General features: G+C 38.8%; 1 protein-coding gene across 1 annotated transcript in view; it reads right to left on the bottom strand.

Annotated features, from left to right (window-relative positions):
• MROH2B (maestro heat like repeat family member 2B) overlaps window positions 1–13,535 on the bottom strand; it is a 64,426-nt gene that overhangs the window by 42,144 nt on the left and 8,747 nt on the right. The window contains exons 6-13 of the mRNA XM_003274384.2: window positions 12,111–12,265; window positions 8,318–8,458; window positions 7,528–7,620; window positions 7,369–7,438; window positions 5,989–6,102; window positions 5,013–5,086; window positions 2,703–2,825; window positions 1,218–1,331 (exon numbers count right to left, since the gene is read on the bottom strand). Coding sequence (XP_003274432.2) covers window positions 1,218–1,331; window positions 2,703–2,825; window positions 5,013–5,086; window positions 5,989–6,102; window positions 7,369–7,438; window positions 7,528–7,620; window positions 8,318–8,458; window positions 12,111–12,265 — 884 coding nt within the window. The remainder of the gene's footprint in view (window positions 1–1,217; window positions 1,332–2,702; window positions 2,826–5,012; window positions 5,087–5,988; window positions 6,103–7,368; window positions 7,439–7,527; window positions 7,621–8,317; window positions 8,459–12,110; window positions 12,266–13,535) is intronic.

Raw genomic sequence — 13,535 nt, forward strand, 5'->3', positions numbered from 1 at the left:
TCAATGTGACAACCAAAAATCCCCCAAGTACTTCCCCAAACTCCAGAATTGGAGTGTGACTGCCCCAGCTGAGAAGCTTGGGAGAGGATAGTGAATGGGCTGCTGCTGTCCTCTGTGCTTCAGGCTCTGACCTGCCTGCTCTGGAAGTGTGAAGCATTGTGGTTTCTTTAGTATGGTTTATGTCCCTTAGAAAACTCTCTTGTCCTAATGGAAATCTTGGTGTCAACTTGTACTCTTCTCTCTTGTTTGTCATCTATATTTAATCACCAGACTCAGTCCTTTTTTCATTGTAAGATGTCTCGTGCCCTTTCATGTCTCATTTGTATTGCAATGACATTGCTGTAGTTCCTACAAGTTGCATCTGATCTCCTATATAGTCTCTTTGCCCTTAGTCTACTCACGTGTGAATCTGCTGATTCCCTACAATTATCATTTTAAATGTTTAGCTCTTGCTTAAAATTTTCATTGGTTTATCAACCATAAGGTAAAAGTTTGGCATTCCAGGCCCTTTAGGGTTTGACCCTAGGTTATTTTTTTCATCATTTACTTCTGTATCAGAAGGTCTTAAACGTTAGTATGTATCAGAAATATTGGAACTTAGTTGATTGTAGACTTTTGGTCTCTATGTCCAGCTGCTACTGATTCAGTAGGTCTGGTATGTGACCTGGAAATCTGCATTTTAAGTAAATATCCCAGATAACTCAGGAACCACATATCATCGTGGATGAAGCCTCTGATCTACCACTTAAATGGTGTGGTCTGTTGGTTGTCTTCTGGCTGTGCTATGTACTTCTGGGCACTACAGATTCCAAGGCTCTTCCCCTTGAGTTTCAAATGATCAGGTCTCCAGTGAGGCCTGAGAATGGCTGCTTTTAACACTTTCCCAGATGGAATAGGGTAAGTTTGGCATCGGTTGCATTAAAACCACTACTTCATATTACTGTATGCATTAGAGGAAGAAGAGAAATAGTATATTAATATATACATATAAATTGTCATGAACTATCCAGATGTAAGATACTTTATATTAATTAATTCAACATCTGTTTTTGAGGAATCACTATGTGTTGGACACAGCGTTGCAATACACTTCCTCTAGTCAGAGCATCAAGAAGCTGATGACAAATGGAGAACAAACTCATGTCTTTATTCTTACACAGGCTGGGCTTTAAGAAGGTGATCAAAGTAACTGTAAGTGGTGACAAAAGACCCCTTACCTCAGGCATTCCGATGACCAGTGGGTCCAGGGTTTTTAAGACCTCAAGGCTTGTTTCTCGGACAGATTCCTCTTCCTTTTCATTCTCATGAAAGTTAGTTTTCACTGGTTTCTCCTTCAAGAAAGATCAAACAGGTGACTTGTTAATGACTCCTAAGGTTGGTCCCCTCTGACTTTCCTTGGGTGTGTTCTTAGACTCTGGAGTAGAGGATGTAGTCACTCAAGTTAAGGGGCTCATGGAACCCAGAAATCTTGGCCTTCAACATCTAATCCCTGTTTGAAAGGACCCCTTGGAGGAATTAGTTGGAAAACACAACCCTTGCTAAAAGAGAGAAACAGAAATTGTGAGGCTCCTTCAACTGCAGATATCCCCTCTCTTTCTCGGGCCTTTGCCATTTTCTTCAGGGCAAAATTTTCAAAGCATGCTTCTTTGTGGAGTGAACTGTTATTTCAGTTGTAACTAATTTGCTAAAATCACAGAGAACATAAGCACATATTTTTTAGCCTATTTATCCAAAGAAAGCTGACCTCAATTGTGTGATCTGAGTGTTTGTGTTTTCCCAAAATGCATATGTTGAAATCTGAATGCCCAAGGTGATGGTATTAGGAGGTGTGGTCTTTGGAAGGTGATTAGGTCATAAGAGAAAGTCCCTAGTGTTTGGAATTCATGCCCTCATGAAGGAGACCCTGGAGAGCTAGCTAGTCCCTTCCAATATGTGAGGACACAGTGAGAAATCACCATCTGTTAGGAAGCAGGCACTCATTAGACAATCATGGACTTCCCCGCATCTTGAACTGTGAGAAATAAATATTTTTTGTTTATAAAACATCATTTTATGCTATTTCCCTTTATATATGGTGAGTGTTTTTAAAGGATTTTAAAAGCATGCTCCATCAGCATACAGCTTTTTCTCATTCATATAACAGATACATTTCTGTTTGTGTACAGCAAAGGGTTAGAACCCTAATAAACTTATTTATGATTTCAGAAGTGTGCTATTTTAGAAATGCACTTCATAGAATTACTTCACTGCTCCATGGTATTTTGCTATACCAGCCTGAATGAACTAAGACACCATTGCAGCAAGTATTGATATCTCTATTGCTTTCTCAGAAGCAATCCAGTCTCTGTGCCCCTCTTCAGACAACCCCAATCCAAGCTTTTGGTGGCTGGGTTAACTTAGGGAAAACTGATTTAAACTATCTTGTGTTTATTATAAGTTAGAGGTCATTTTAGAAAAAAAAAAAAAGAACAGAAAACTAGAGGCTGTAAAAATTATCAATAAAAGTGATAAGATTAAAATATTACTTCAAAATCAGTTATTTAATTGAACTCTAGTCATTTTTAATCTTTTTAAAATTTATTTAATTTTTTACTCTACTCCTGTGACAGATTAAGGAACCTAATCATTTTTTTAAAAAGAAACATAGTTGAGTGAACTGTACTTTTTATAGTGCATCACTCAAAACTGTAGCCTCTGCATACCAGATTCCTGTTCAATGTTGCAACCTGGGAGAAGACATAATCAATCAATGGCCATCCTTCCCGAGCTTCAATATAGGACTTTTCACACATGGTTTGGATGAGAAGAAGAACAGAATTTCTTATCTAGGGTAAGAACAATGCAATAGCAACATTTTACTATGTTTTGCAGAAGGGAAATTTAACTTCTTTTATTCTATAATCTTAAGGATGATTAAGTGGGAACATTTTTGAAAAAGGAACATAAATTGAATAATGTTAATAGAGGTTGAATAATCCTTATCTGAAATGCTTGGGATCAGAAATGTTCAAATTTTGGATTTTTTTTTTCAGATTTTGAAATGTTCGCATTATACTTACTGGTTGAGCATTCCTAATCTGAAAATCCAAATTCCGAAATGCTATAATGAGCATTTTCTTTGAGCATGACCTTTGAGTGTCATGTTGGTGCTCAAAAAGTTTTGGATTTTGAAGCATTTCATACTTCCTTTGGATTAGTGATGCTCAACGTGTATAAATAGATGGAGCAGAAAGTGACTGATAGGTAATGAGTCACCAGAAATGCTCTCTTTAGCCAAAATCTTTCTCCTTGGCTCCCAAAGACATATTGTCTATCACTATAGATTATGAATTGTTGGGTAACTTTGGGCTAAAACACTGCTTCACCTTTAAAATATTCAATGACAGATAACAGATTGAACTACAGGCCCACAACTGCTTATTCACAATTTCAAAGTCCAAACAACTATGAAAACTGGAATTTTGTTTCTTAAATTTAGTGCCAACTCATTTGGTGGCAAAACCCAAACTGAATGGTTTTAAAACTATTTGTAATCTTATTCTATGCTGCGTGGGTATGCATTAATTTTCTTGCAGAAATATTCATGGATTTCGATTGTGGGTTTCTATCAGAGTAACATTTTTCTAAAAGCTGAAAACTTGTCAATTCTGAAATATATCTGGCCCTAGAAATTAGAGTGAACTTTTATGAACTTGTATTATAGTATATATAATAATTTGGTTTTAATTCATTTATTATGTTGCTTCTCTGGAGAATAGAAACATGAGAACCAATCCCTTAGTGAACAGGTCTTTGAAAAGAGAGTGGGAAGAAAAAAACCATTTTGAACAGGGAAGCAGAGTTATATGGTGGCCAAAACAATTAGCATAAAGACTCTGAGTAGTCTACCTAGAGAAGAGGTACACCTTTTCTCTATTTTTGCCTGGGGAGTTGGCCTTCCTCAAAGATCTATGCTCTTTATGCTATCCTAAACTCTTCTCGTAATTCTTGTTTTGTCTTTTGTCAGTTACTAGGCCAGGTTTTTTTGTATAATCACTCTATTGCTTTTTATTGCAAAGCTTTTACTATTTTAAACGTTGTCACTGGCAGTCGAAGCTTCTTAAAAGAATTTATTCATCTTAATTGGCTTCTGTCTAGCATTTTATTCCAAATAAAATGTGGTATTCTTACAAAAATATATTTGATAATGTTTCTTGTTTTCCCAGTATAAGTTCTATAACTTCTAACATAGAACACTTTTTTTTTTTTTAAGAGAGAGTCTTACTCTGTTGCCCAGGCTGGAATGCAGTGGTGAAGTCTGGGCTCACTGCAACCTCCAACTCCCGGGCTCAAGTGATTCTTGTGCCTCAGCCTCATGAATAGCTGGGACTACAGGCATGAGCCACCACACTTGGATAATTTTTGTATTTTTAGTAGAGATGGGGTTTCACCATGTTGACCAGGCTGGTCTCGAACTCCGGACCTCAAATGATCCACCTACCTCGGCCTCCCAAAGTATTGGGATTACAGGCGTGAGCCACTGTGCCTTAGAACACTTTAATCAAATAATCAGGAATATTGAGCAATCCACTATGTGCATGACTTGCTCTAGGTAGTGTCTGGTTGGAAAGTAGGATGTCTATGCTAAGACCAAGGTTTAGGGATTATTATTTCCTGGATGAAGATACATTATCTTTATAATTAACAAGTAATTTTTAAACTATCTGAAGTGCATTAGCATAGTGAGATACAGTCTCTTTGCTCTTATTCTACTCATGTGTTAATCCACTGATTTCCTACAATTATTTTAAATAAGCAAAAATCTTTTCACTGAGATGTCCTTTAGCTGTGTGTACTTTAGGCCTCTACCTTGATGAAGTTTATCTTTTTGGAAAAGATGGAGTTCTTTTAAAAATGGAATTGACCACAGAGTTCTTTATAAAATAGTCTCATAAGTAGATCCTTAAAGAATCAAAATGATTTCATTTATTCTTAAAGTTACCATCGACAAAAGTTTCCATTAATTCTCTTACTTTTGTACTGAGATCACCCATGACGATTTTGACTGTTCTTTCTATTGAAATGATGTGATCCCTCAACCTGGGCTCTGAAAGACAGAGGGAGAAATTGAGAGGCCTGACTCAATCGAAGTACAGTATGTTCTAGGATTGATGAAAAGCTATTAGAATTAAGGCACATAATTGCGAAGTCTCTTGTTTTTAACAACCTATTTTTTTTTTCAATTCCCTCCCATCCTCTTTGTTTCCAAATGTTTAATGATGTCCAGTGCTTTCTTTGTTTCTTATTACATTTGTTTCATTTTGTTTAAAATGTTAGGTTCCATAGTGGTTTCAATATATCATTCCTGGTGGATCAGATCTAAATATTGTGAGACTGCTTCATATTCATCCGCTGATTCTTCAGTAAATCAAAGTGCTAACCGAGTGTTAAAAAACTATATCATACTATGCAAAAATGAATTTTTGTATTTTAGCAAATCTAAGATATCACCAATTTTATCATGCACCATTATTTCATATTGCACCAAAAAATAGTGGCTAATTATAATTAAAGGTGCATTCAATTGTAAGATGCATTCAATGTTATGAAAATATGTACTTCCTGGAATAAAATATGGCAATTCATTAAATTCTGCTTTTTTGTAAACGTATCAGTCTCTAGAGAATTGTACACTCCCTCCCACACACCCCTTGATATTGGACCATTTAATCAACCTACAAGAGCTTCTAAATTCTAACCTTAATTCTCAAAAATTCTTCTCATTCTTCTCAACTGGGTGCATCCATAAATGTTACGGAAGAAGAGAAGTAACTAAAGATGCCTGTTGAAAGGAATTGTAGATTGTGGAAGATTGAGAAGACAGAGTTTCATTTGCACATGATGTTATATAAGCATCCAAAAGATGTAGGATAGGATTAGAGAGTGCATAGGCTTCAGTCTGCTTCTTGGCATGAAATAAACCATGTTGGCTTCAACCCTCTTGCTTACCATCAGCACTGACAGCCGATCTTAACAAAGTCAAGATTCCCATTCGAATGGCTTCATTATTACTTCTTATTTGTTCATCAAAAAATTCCATCAGCTCTCCAGGATTGGAATGGGCTGCAGGTTCAAGAAACACTAGAGCTGTAAGAACTCATTTTCTTCATCCTAGGTAAAATACTTGTGAATGGGAGGAGGGAAATTCATCATGAAGATTATCCAAGGCACTCTTCAGTTGGTAATTTGATTTTATTACGTCCATGCTTCTTCAGCATCACAGAATTAATTAAGCAGTTTGGTTCCTAAGAGAGCTTGCTGTGCCTAGGCCACTTCTGTTCACATCTGTGAATGTGGCCTTATTTAAAAATGAGGGTCTTTGCAGATATAATGAAGTTAAGAAGGTTATTAGAGTGGGCCTGAATTTAATATGACTGGTGTCCTTACAGGAAAAGGAGAAGAGACATGGGGCACAGTGAGAACACCATGTGAAGATGGAGGAAGAGATGGCAGTGATGCTTCCCCAGCTGTGAGAGCTGCAGGTATTGAAGCAAGGAGGGGTGAAAAAAGGCCTGGTTGGAGGACAGTGGTTTATTCTAGAAAGCATCAGGGGTAAGGTGAATTAGTTAGCTAGGCAGAGGTCGGGGAGAAGAAGAAAGTATAGAGACAAAGGGGCCAGTCAGGAGAGAAGTAGAAAGGTATGCATACACATGACAGAAAGGTATGCAAGGAGGTAGAAGTGATGTAGTATTTGGGGGAGTGCAGAAGTGCAGGAGGTATTGGATTGCTGCTGTCCCTCCTCCTCAGGGATTGTATGGGAGCATAGTTTTGGATTCTGACCCTGGGATTTTGGTGCCCCCCCGTGTATCCCAAGTCAGGCCTTCTAATCAGGTGACTTTACATTAGTAAGGTCAAGATAAAAAAGGATAGAGTGAAGGACAGAAAAAGAAAGATGGAGTGACTGATGGTTAAAGAAGTGTAGACACTAAGAGACGACCAGGAAGGAAAAAGGGTGACTTTGGTTTGACACAGACTCAAATAATCTCAAATACCAGAAAAAGAAAAAAAAAAAGAAATTTCCTATTTTTAGGATTGTCAACTCACTCCAGTTTTCCTGGGACTTCCTTGGTTTGAGAACTGAAAATTTTTATCTCCCTGGACCTATCCCAGTCGTGGGAACCCTGGCATCATTGGCCATTCTTCCCGTCCTGCTCCTCCTGGGAACTTGTGGGGAGAGTGGCAGGCACAGAAAACTGTGAGTTAAAGAAACAGTGTGTGTGTTTCTGTGTGTGAAAGTAAGTTAATGTGACAGTTTGCCCTCCTTTTACCATTGTCATCATCATCACTTGGGGACATTTTTATTAAAAGCCTTCTGGATGCTGGTCGTACCTAGAATGAGAAAACAGCTTGAAGCTTCCATTTCATTTTCCTTTACCAGAGGCTCTGGAGCTCTGCAGATCTGAATGGGGGTGGAAATCAGGTGGTAGATGTTAAAAACAGAAAACCGGTTGAAATTAAAAATTGGAGTTGACAGCATAGTCTTCTTACCTGCTGGAGTAAATTGATAAAGATGGATCTTCTCAAGCTCCTTGGAAGGCCAATGTCATAAAGAACTGCTGCAGTCAGTATTTGTTTTAGGCTCTAAAGTGGAAACTCCCACAGGTTAGTTGGAGGCTGCCAGGGAAGCAGCTGCACAGGATGTGGAAGGCAAATAATTGTGTTTTGAGAGAAAAACAAGCTCCTCATCTTCCTGCAGTTACACGTTTTCTTGAATGATTCTGGCCCCTTCCACCCTGTTCAGTGCCTCAGCAGCTTGGAATGAGTGAATGAATATCCCCCCCCTTTTTTTTTTGAGACGGAGTCTTGTTCTGTCACCCAGGCTGGAGTGCAATGGCGCTATCTCGGCTCACTGCAACCTCCGCCTCTCTGGTTCAAGCAATTCTTCTGCCTCAGCCCCCTGAGTAGCTGGGACTATGGGCATGCGCCACCATGCCCGGTTAATTTTTGCATTTTTAGTAGAGACGGGGTTTCATCCCATTGGGCAGTCTGGTCTCAAACTCCTGACCTCAAGTGATCCACCCGCCTCGGCCTCCCAAAGTGCTGAAATTACAGTTGTGAGCCACTGAGCCAGGCCCAGAATGAACGTTCTTAATCCCTTTCTGAAGTTCCCATCATCCAGCGATACAGTCTTTTTCCTACCTCATATTCCTCAAGAGATATTGAAAGTCAGCTGCCCAAACAGGAGTTGAAGCTCCTTAGGGTCTTTTGAGACTTAATAGCCTCCGGGAGGGTTGCAAGCGGGTTCTCTGATTCAGTTCCTTTAGGGTATGGCTCTTACCTGAGTGACATGGAAATCAATCTCTTTGTCTTTATGCTGGTTCAGGAGCCAGGGCACCTGGCCCAGGGCGTATCCACGGAAGTCTTCCCGATGCAGCAGCAAGCTCACCGTGGGCCCGTGGGCCTTAACGATGCTCAAAATCTGTACAGGCAGCAAACAAATACCACTTCTGAAACTTCCTTATGTTTTTCATAGGTTTTCAGAACGCCAAGAGCTTTAGGTACTCCTCAAAACTTTCCTCACTGCTTTCAGCCAAGAAATAGTTCTTTAAATTCTTTAAAATCTTTAAAAAATGTTCAGGTTAAGATCATTGCATGGGACAGAGCTATATTTGTATTTACATATGTATTTATACTGATACTCCTTTCAATACTTGCCCTTCTCTTCTATTTTTTATTCTATTGTATTTTTTTGAAACAGAGTCTCGCTTTGTTGCCTAGGCTGGAGTGCAGTGGCACTATCTCACCTCACTGCAACCTCCGCCTCCCAGGTTCAAGCAATTCTCCCACCTCAGCCTCCTGAGTATCTGGGATTACAGGCGCCCACCACCATGCCTGGCTAATTTTTGTAATACCAGATTTTATTTTATTGTATTTTTTTGAGACAGAGCTTTTCTATTTTTTAAACCTCTCTCTAATAGTCACTTTCTTTTAGTATATTAAGCAACCTAGAACTTACCTCATTTTAAAGAATCTTCAAGCCAGCAGGATGGCTCACGCCTGTAATCTCAGCGCTTTGGGAGGCCGAGGCAGGCGGATCGCCTGAGGTTAGGAAATCGAGACTAGCCTGACCAACATGGTGAAACCCCCGTCTCTACTAAAAATACAAAAATTAGCTGGGCATGGTGGTGGGCGCCTGTAATCCCAGCTACTTGGGAGGCTGAAGCAGGAGAATCACTTGAACCTGGGAGGCGGAGCTTGCAGTGGGTGGAGATGGCGCCACTGCACTCCAGCCTGGGCGACAGAGTGAGACTCTGTCTCAAAAAAAAAAAAAAAAAAAGAATCTTCATTGATTCCACCTCACTTTGACCCCAACTATTACACCCACCTGACTCTGTTTGTCTTTCCTGCCCTTGGAGCAAAGCATTTCCAAGATATGGTCTTTATTCGCTATCTCTACCTCTCACCTCCCATTCACCTCTCAATCCACTAGAATCTGCTGCCATTCAGTGTGGAAAATCAACAACTTCCAGAGTATGAAATATAAATGTGATAAATTCTGATTATAAAAATGTAGAAATCACAAATGTTATGTTGAAGAAAACATAATACACATAGTACCCATGGATAAACACTGGTATATTTTAGTATATTTTTTATTTGACTTACTATTTCCTATGTTTTCCATGAATTTTAATTTCTTAAAGATTGACATCATTCTTATAGAGTTCTATATTCTGCCTTTTCTTTTTCTTTTTTTTTTTTTTTTTGAGACGGAGTCTCGCTGTCGCCCAGGCTGGAGTGCAGTGGCGCAATCTCGGCTCACTGCAAGCTCTGCCTCCCGGGTTCACGCCATTCTCCTGCCTCAGCCTCTCCGAGTAGCTGGGACTACAGGCGCCTGCCACCACGCCTGGCTAATTTTTTGTATTTTTAGTAGACGGGGTTTCACCGTGGTCTCGATCTGCTGACCTCGTGATCCGCCTGCCTCGGCCTCCCAAAATGCTGGGATTACAAGCGTGAGCCACCGTGCGCGGCCTATTCTGCCTTTTCTATCTAATGTTTGATAAATTTTTTGTATCAGCTACATTTTACAACACATCATCTCAAAACTTAGTGGCTAATGGCAACTATCATTTACTTCATTAAATACTATGTATTAGCTGGGTGGTTCTTCCACCACACATTTCCAAGCAATGGACACTTGTCAAGATTTTTCTTGAGTGCTGTAACACTCAGGACTACATCTTTGCTTCCTGAAAACTTCTCCTTTCTAAGCTTCTAAGACCTCATTCTACTTGACTCTCCTACACTCTTAGCACATTCCCTATTCTCCATCATGGGTTCTTCTCCCTTGCTTTCCCCTTAATATTGATGCCCTCCAGAACTCTGTTTTTGCCACTTTCCCACTCTATATACTCTTTAAACAACTCCATCTAAGTCCACTTATTTGGTTGTCACTTAGGCAATGATGATACTCAAATCTGTATGTCCAGTTTTTGCTTTTCCTTTTTAACTCCAAACCTGAATATCCTCAAACCTACTAATATCTCCACTTGACTGTACCATAGGTATTCAAATCAAAATGTCTACATCAAACCCATTTTGTACTGTCCCACATTTGTAATTCCTCCTCGTTTAAATTGATGATCCCAAGATCACCTGAGTCAGAAACCTAGGAAACCATCCCAGGTACCTCCATCATAATAAGTATCCAATTGATGCCAAGTCCTGGTCATTCTATTCTTCAGCATCTGACTCCTCTGATCAGTTCCACGAACACTATGTTAATTGATCTCTTTACCACTTATGAGCTGGAATATTTCTATAGCCTCCTAGCAGGTAGTCTTATCTTAGTCCACCCCATACCCCTCTATTTTTAATGTTGATATTAGAATGATTTTTCTACTGCAGTTCTCAAATCCTTGCTTAAAACCTTTCAAGGGTTTCTTGTTTATTAAAAAAAAGTCCAAACTTGTATGTAGCAGCTAAGGCTCTTCATTATGTGACTAAGGCCATCTTTCTGGTTTCATTTCTTTCTGCCTTATATCTTTTTTTCTCTCTTCCCTTCCCCATCTCCCGTCACACTCACTCAGGTGTTCATGCTACCCCATTTTCAACCTCTGCCTCAGTAGGTTTTAGTCCCTCTGTAGGGAATGCATCTTCGCTGTGGTGAGCAGCTTCATGGGCTGCAAGGATCAATTCCAATGTTGCAGCTCACCAGGGCAGTTAGTGCTTCCCTCTCTGTGCACTCTTATCGCTTTGTGTACCTTCTGTTCACTTGCCTGGCTCTTCCTGCGGGGAGCAAGGAGAGTAGTCATTAAACAGATGCATTGAATTTGCCTTGAAGAAAAAACTTCCCTGCAGGATATTTTTAAAGTTCCATGTTGCTAACGATTTAACTACCTCAGGATGTTAAAAAATAAATGCTTTAATAGTTTAAAGTGTTGGAAAGAAATTAAACTAGAGAAAGCTGCTAAGTGTTAAACCTTTTATAATAAAGCAATGAAGAGACCTAAATAGGATATCATTTAGCCTGCTCAAAAAAACTATAGCAATTAAGCAAGATAAAGGGAATACACTTTTAAAGCAAGATACATGTGAATGCACTTTGTAATTTATTCTTTACAAGGACAAGGCACTGCAGTATTTTGAAACAGCCAAGTATATTCTTTAGATGTTATTTTATTTAATCATGATATTCATAGACACAAGAAGCACCTGTGGACTGCTATTTTTCCTAATTAGTGACTCAGCTCAAATATGAGTTTTAATATATAAAATGTGAAATATCTAACTTTCTGGGATTTTTACTCATTTTATCTTATTGATTATTCTTTCCACATACTGAAATGTCAATTTCATGAATGTGGGATTTTGGTTTATTTAATTCCTGCTACAACCTCAGCATCTGAAATAGTGCCTGGCATGTCATGGGGATTCAATAAACATTAACTGAAAGAATAAATAAATAGTGATTTGAAATAGGTGGAAAAAAAGAAAAAATTGATAAATCTCGTAAAATACAACCAATGGCTTCCAAAAATACTGAGCCTAATTATCATGTCACAAAGAGAAGAGAAATTTCAACCAGTATATAGGAACATCCAGCTTGAGGCATCCTGAGGCCCACTCACCTGCATGGGTGAGGCCAAAGGGGCCCACTTCTCCATTATATACTGAAACAGCATGAAGATCTTGTCAGACAGTCGGTTGGCATCCAGTCTGGGGTAGGGAAAATCTCTCCAGTGGTTGACATATTTGTAAATGGCTTTGCTGAATTTCTCAAGGGCTGCATTTAAAACACACAACCACAGACTGAGAAAAATATAAAGATGGGACAGACGATAAAATAATTTGAGAAGAGAGTGCTGATGATTAGTAAATATGTAATGGTTTTTAGATGATCTTACGACTGCATCAAATACACATATAGAAAGTGCTCAGCCACAATAGTGAAATGCAAATTAAAAGCATAATGAGACATTACTATCCAGAATGTCTAAAATTTAAGACAGTCAATGCCAAGTGTTAACAAGACTAAGGTGCAGCTGGTATTCTCACATACTGCTGGTAGAAGGGTGAATTGGTTCAAGCACTTTGCAGAACTCTTTGGCACTATTTAACAAAGTTGAATCTACATTCCATTTGACCCAAGTATTCTAGTCTTATGTATATAGCCATTAGATATGTGTAGATATGAGCACTAAAATCTGTACAAGAATATGTTCATATTAGCTTTTTGTTTTGGTAATAGCCCCAAACAGAATATAGTATAAATAGCTGCTAATAGGTAGAATTCTATTACATTCTATAGACATGTAATAGAATACAGAAATAAAAATGGGCGATAGCTACACAGAACAACATGGATGAATATTACAAACAGACAAAGCTAATGGTGTTTAAAGTTAGGATTGTGGTTACCCTTTGAAGGTAATATGAGGTGGCTTCTGGGCTCTGACAATCTCCCACTTCTTGACCTAAGTGGTGGCCAGATGGGCAACTTCACTTTGAAATAACTCATCAACATGTACACTTCTGATTTGCATGATTTTCTGTGTCTATGTTTTACTTCAATAAAATTAAAAAGAAATCTTAGGCCTGCCAAAATACCATTTGGGGCATAAATCCATATATATTTGCATGAAATGCATAAAATAATAATAATATTTTTTCTTCAGCTCTTGTGTGCCACTTATTTTGCTAGATGATAAAGAAAATTAATTAGTCCATTCTTCAGGGACTCCTCCCATTCACAAAATACCCTGGAAAACACCCGAAGCATGTTATAGCTGTAGAGCCGGCCATTTAGTGGCTCATTCACAGTCTCTCCAAACTCCTTATAATTTCTTTGAGAATCTCTAGCTATACTTTATAATAGTTTATTTCTTGGTGTATGTGTGTGTGTCTGTGTGTGTGTGTGTATGTGTGTGTACGTTTCTAACTGACCTGTAAGCAACCTGAATTAAGGGATGATGTCTTGCTGGTTCATGGTATGTGAAGCAGCCAGCACAATATCTGCTAATTTGCTGATTGATCAAATGACTAGGTATGGATGA

Source organism: Nomascus leucogenys, chromosome 6, assembly GCF_006542625.1.
Source record: "Nomascus leucogenys isolate Asia chromosome 6, Asia_NLE_v1, whole genome shotgun sequence".
Classification (NCBI taxonomy): Eukaryota; Metazoa; Chordata; class Mammalia; order Primates; family Hylobatidae; genus Nomascus; species Nomascus leucogenys.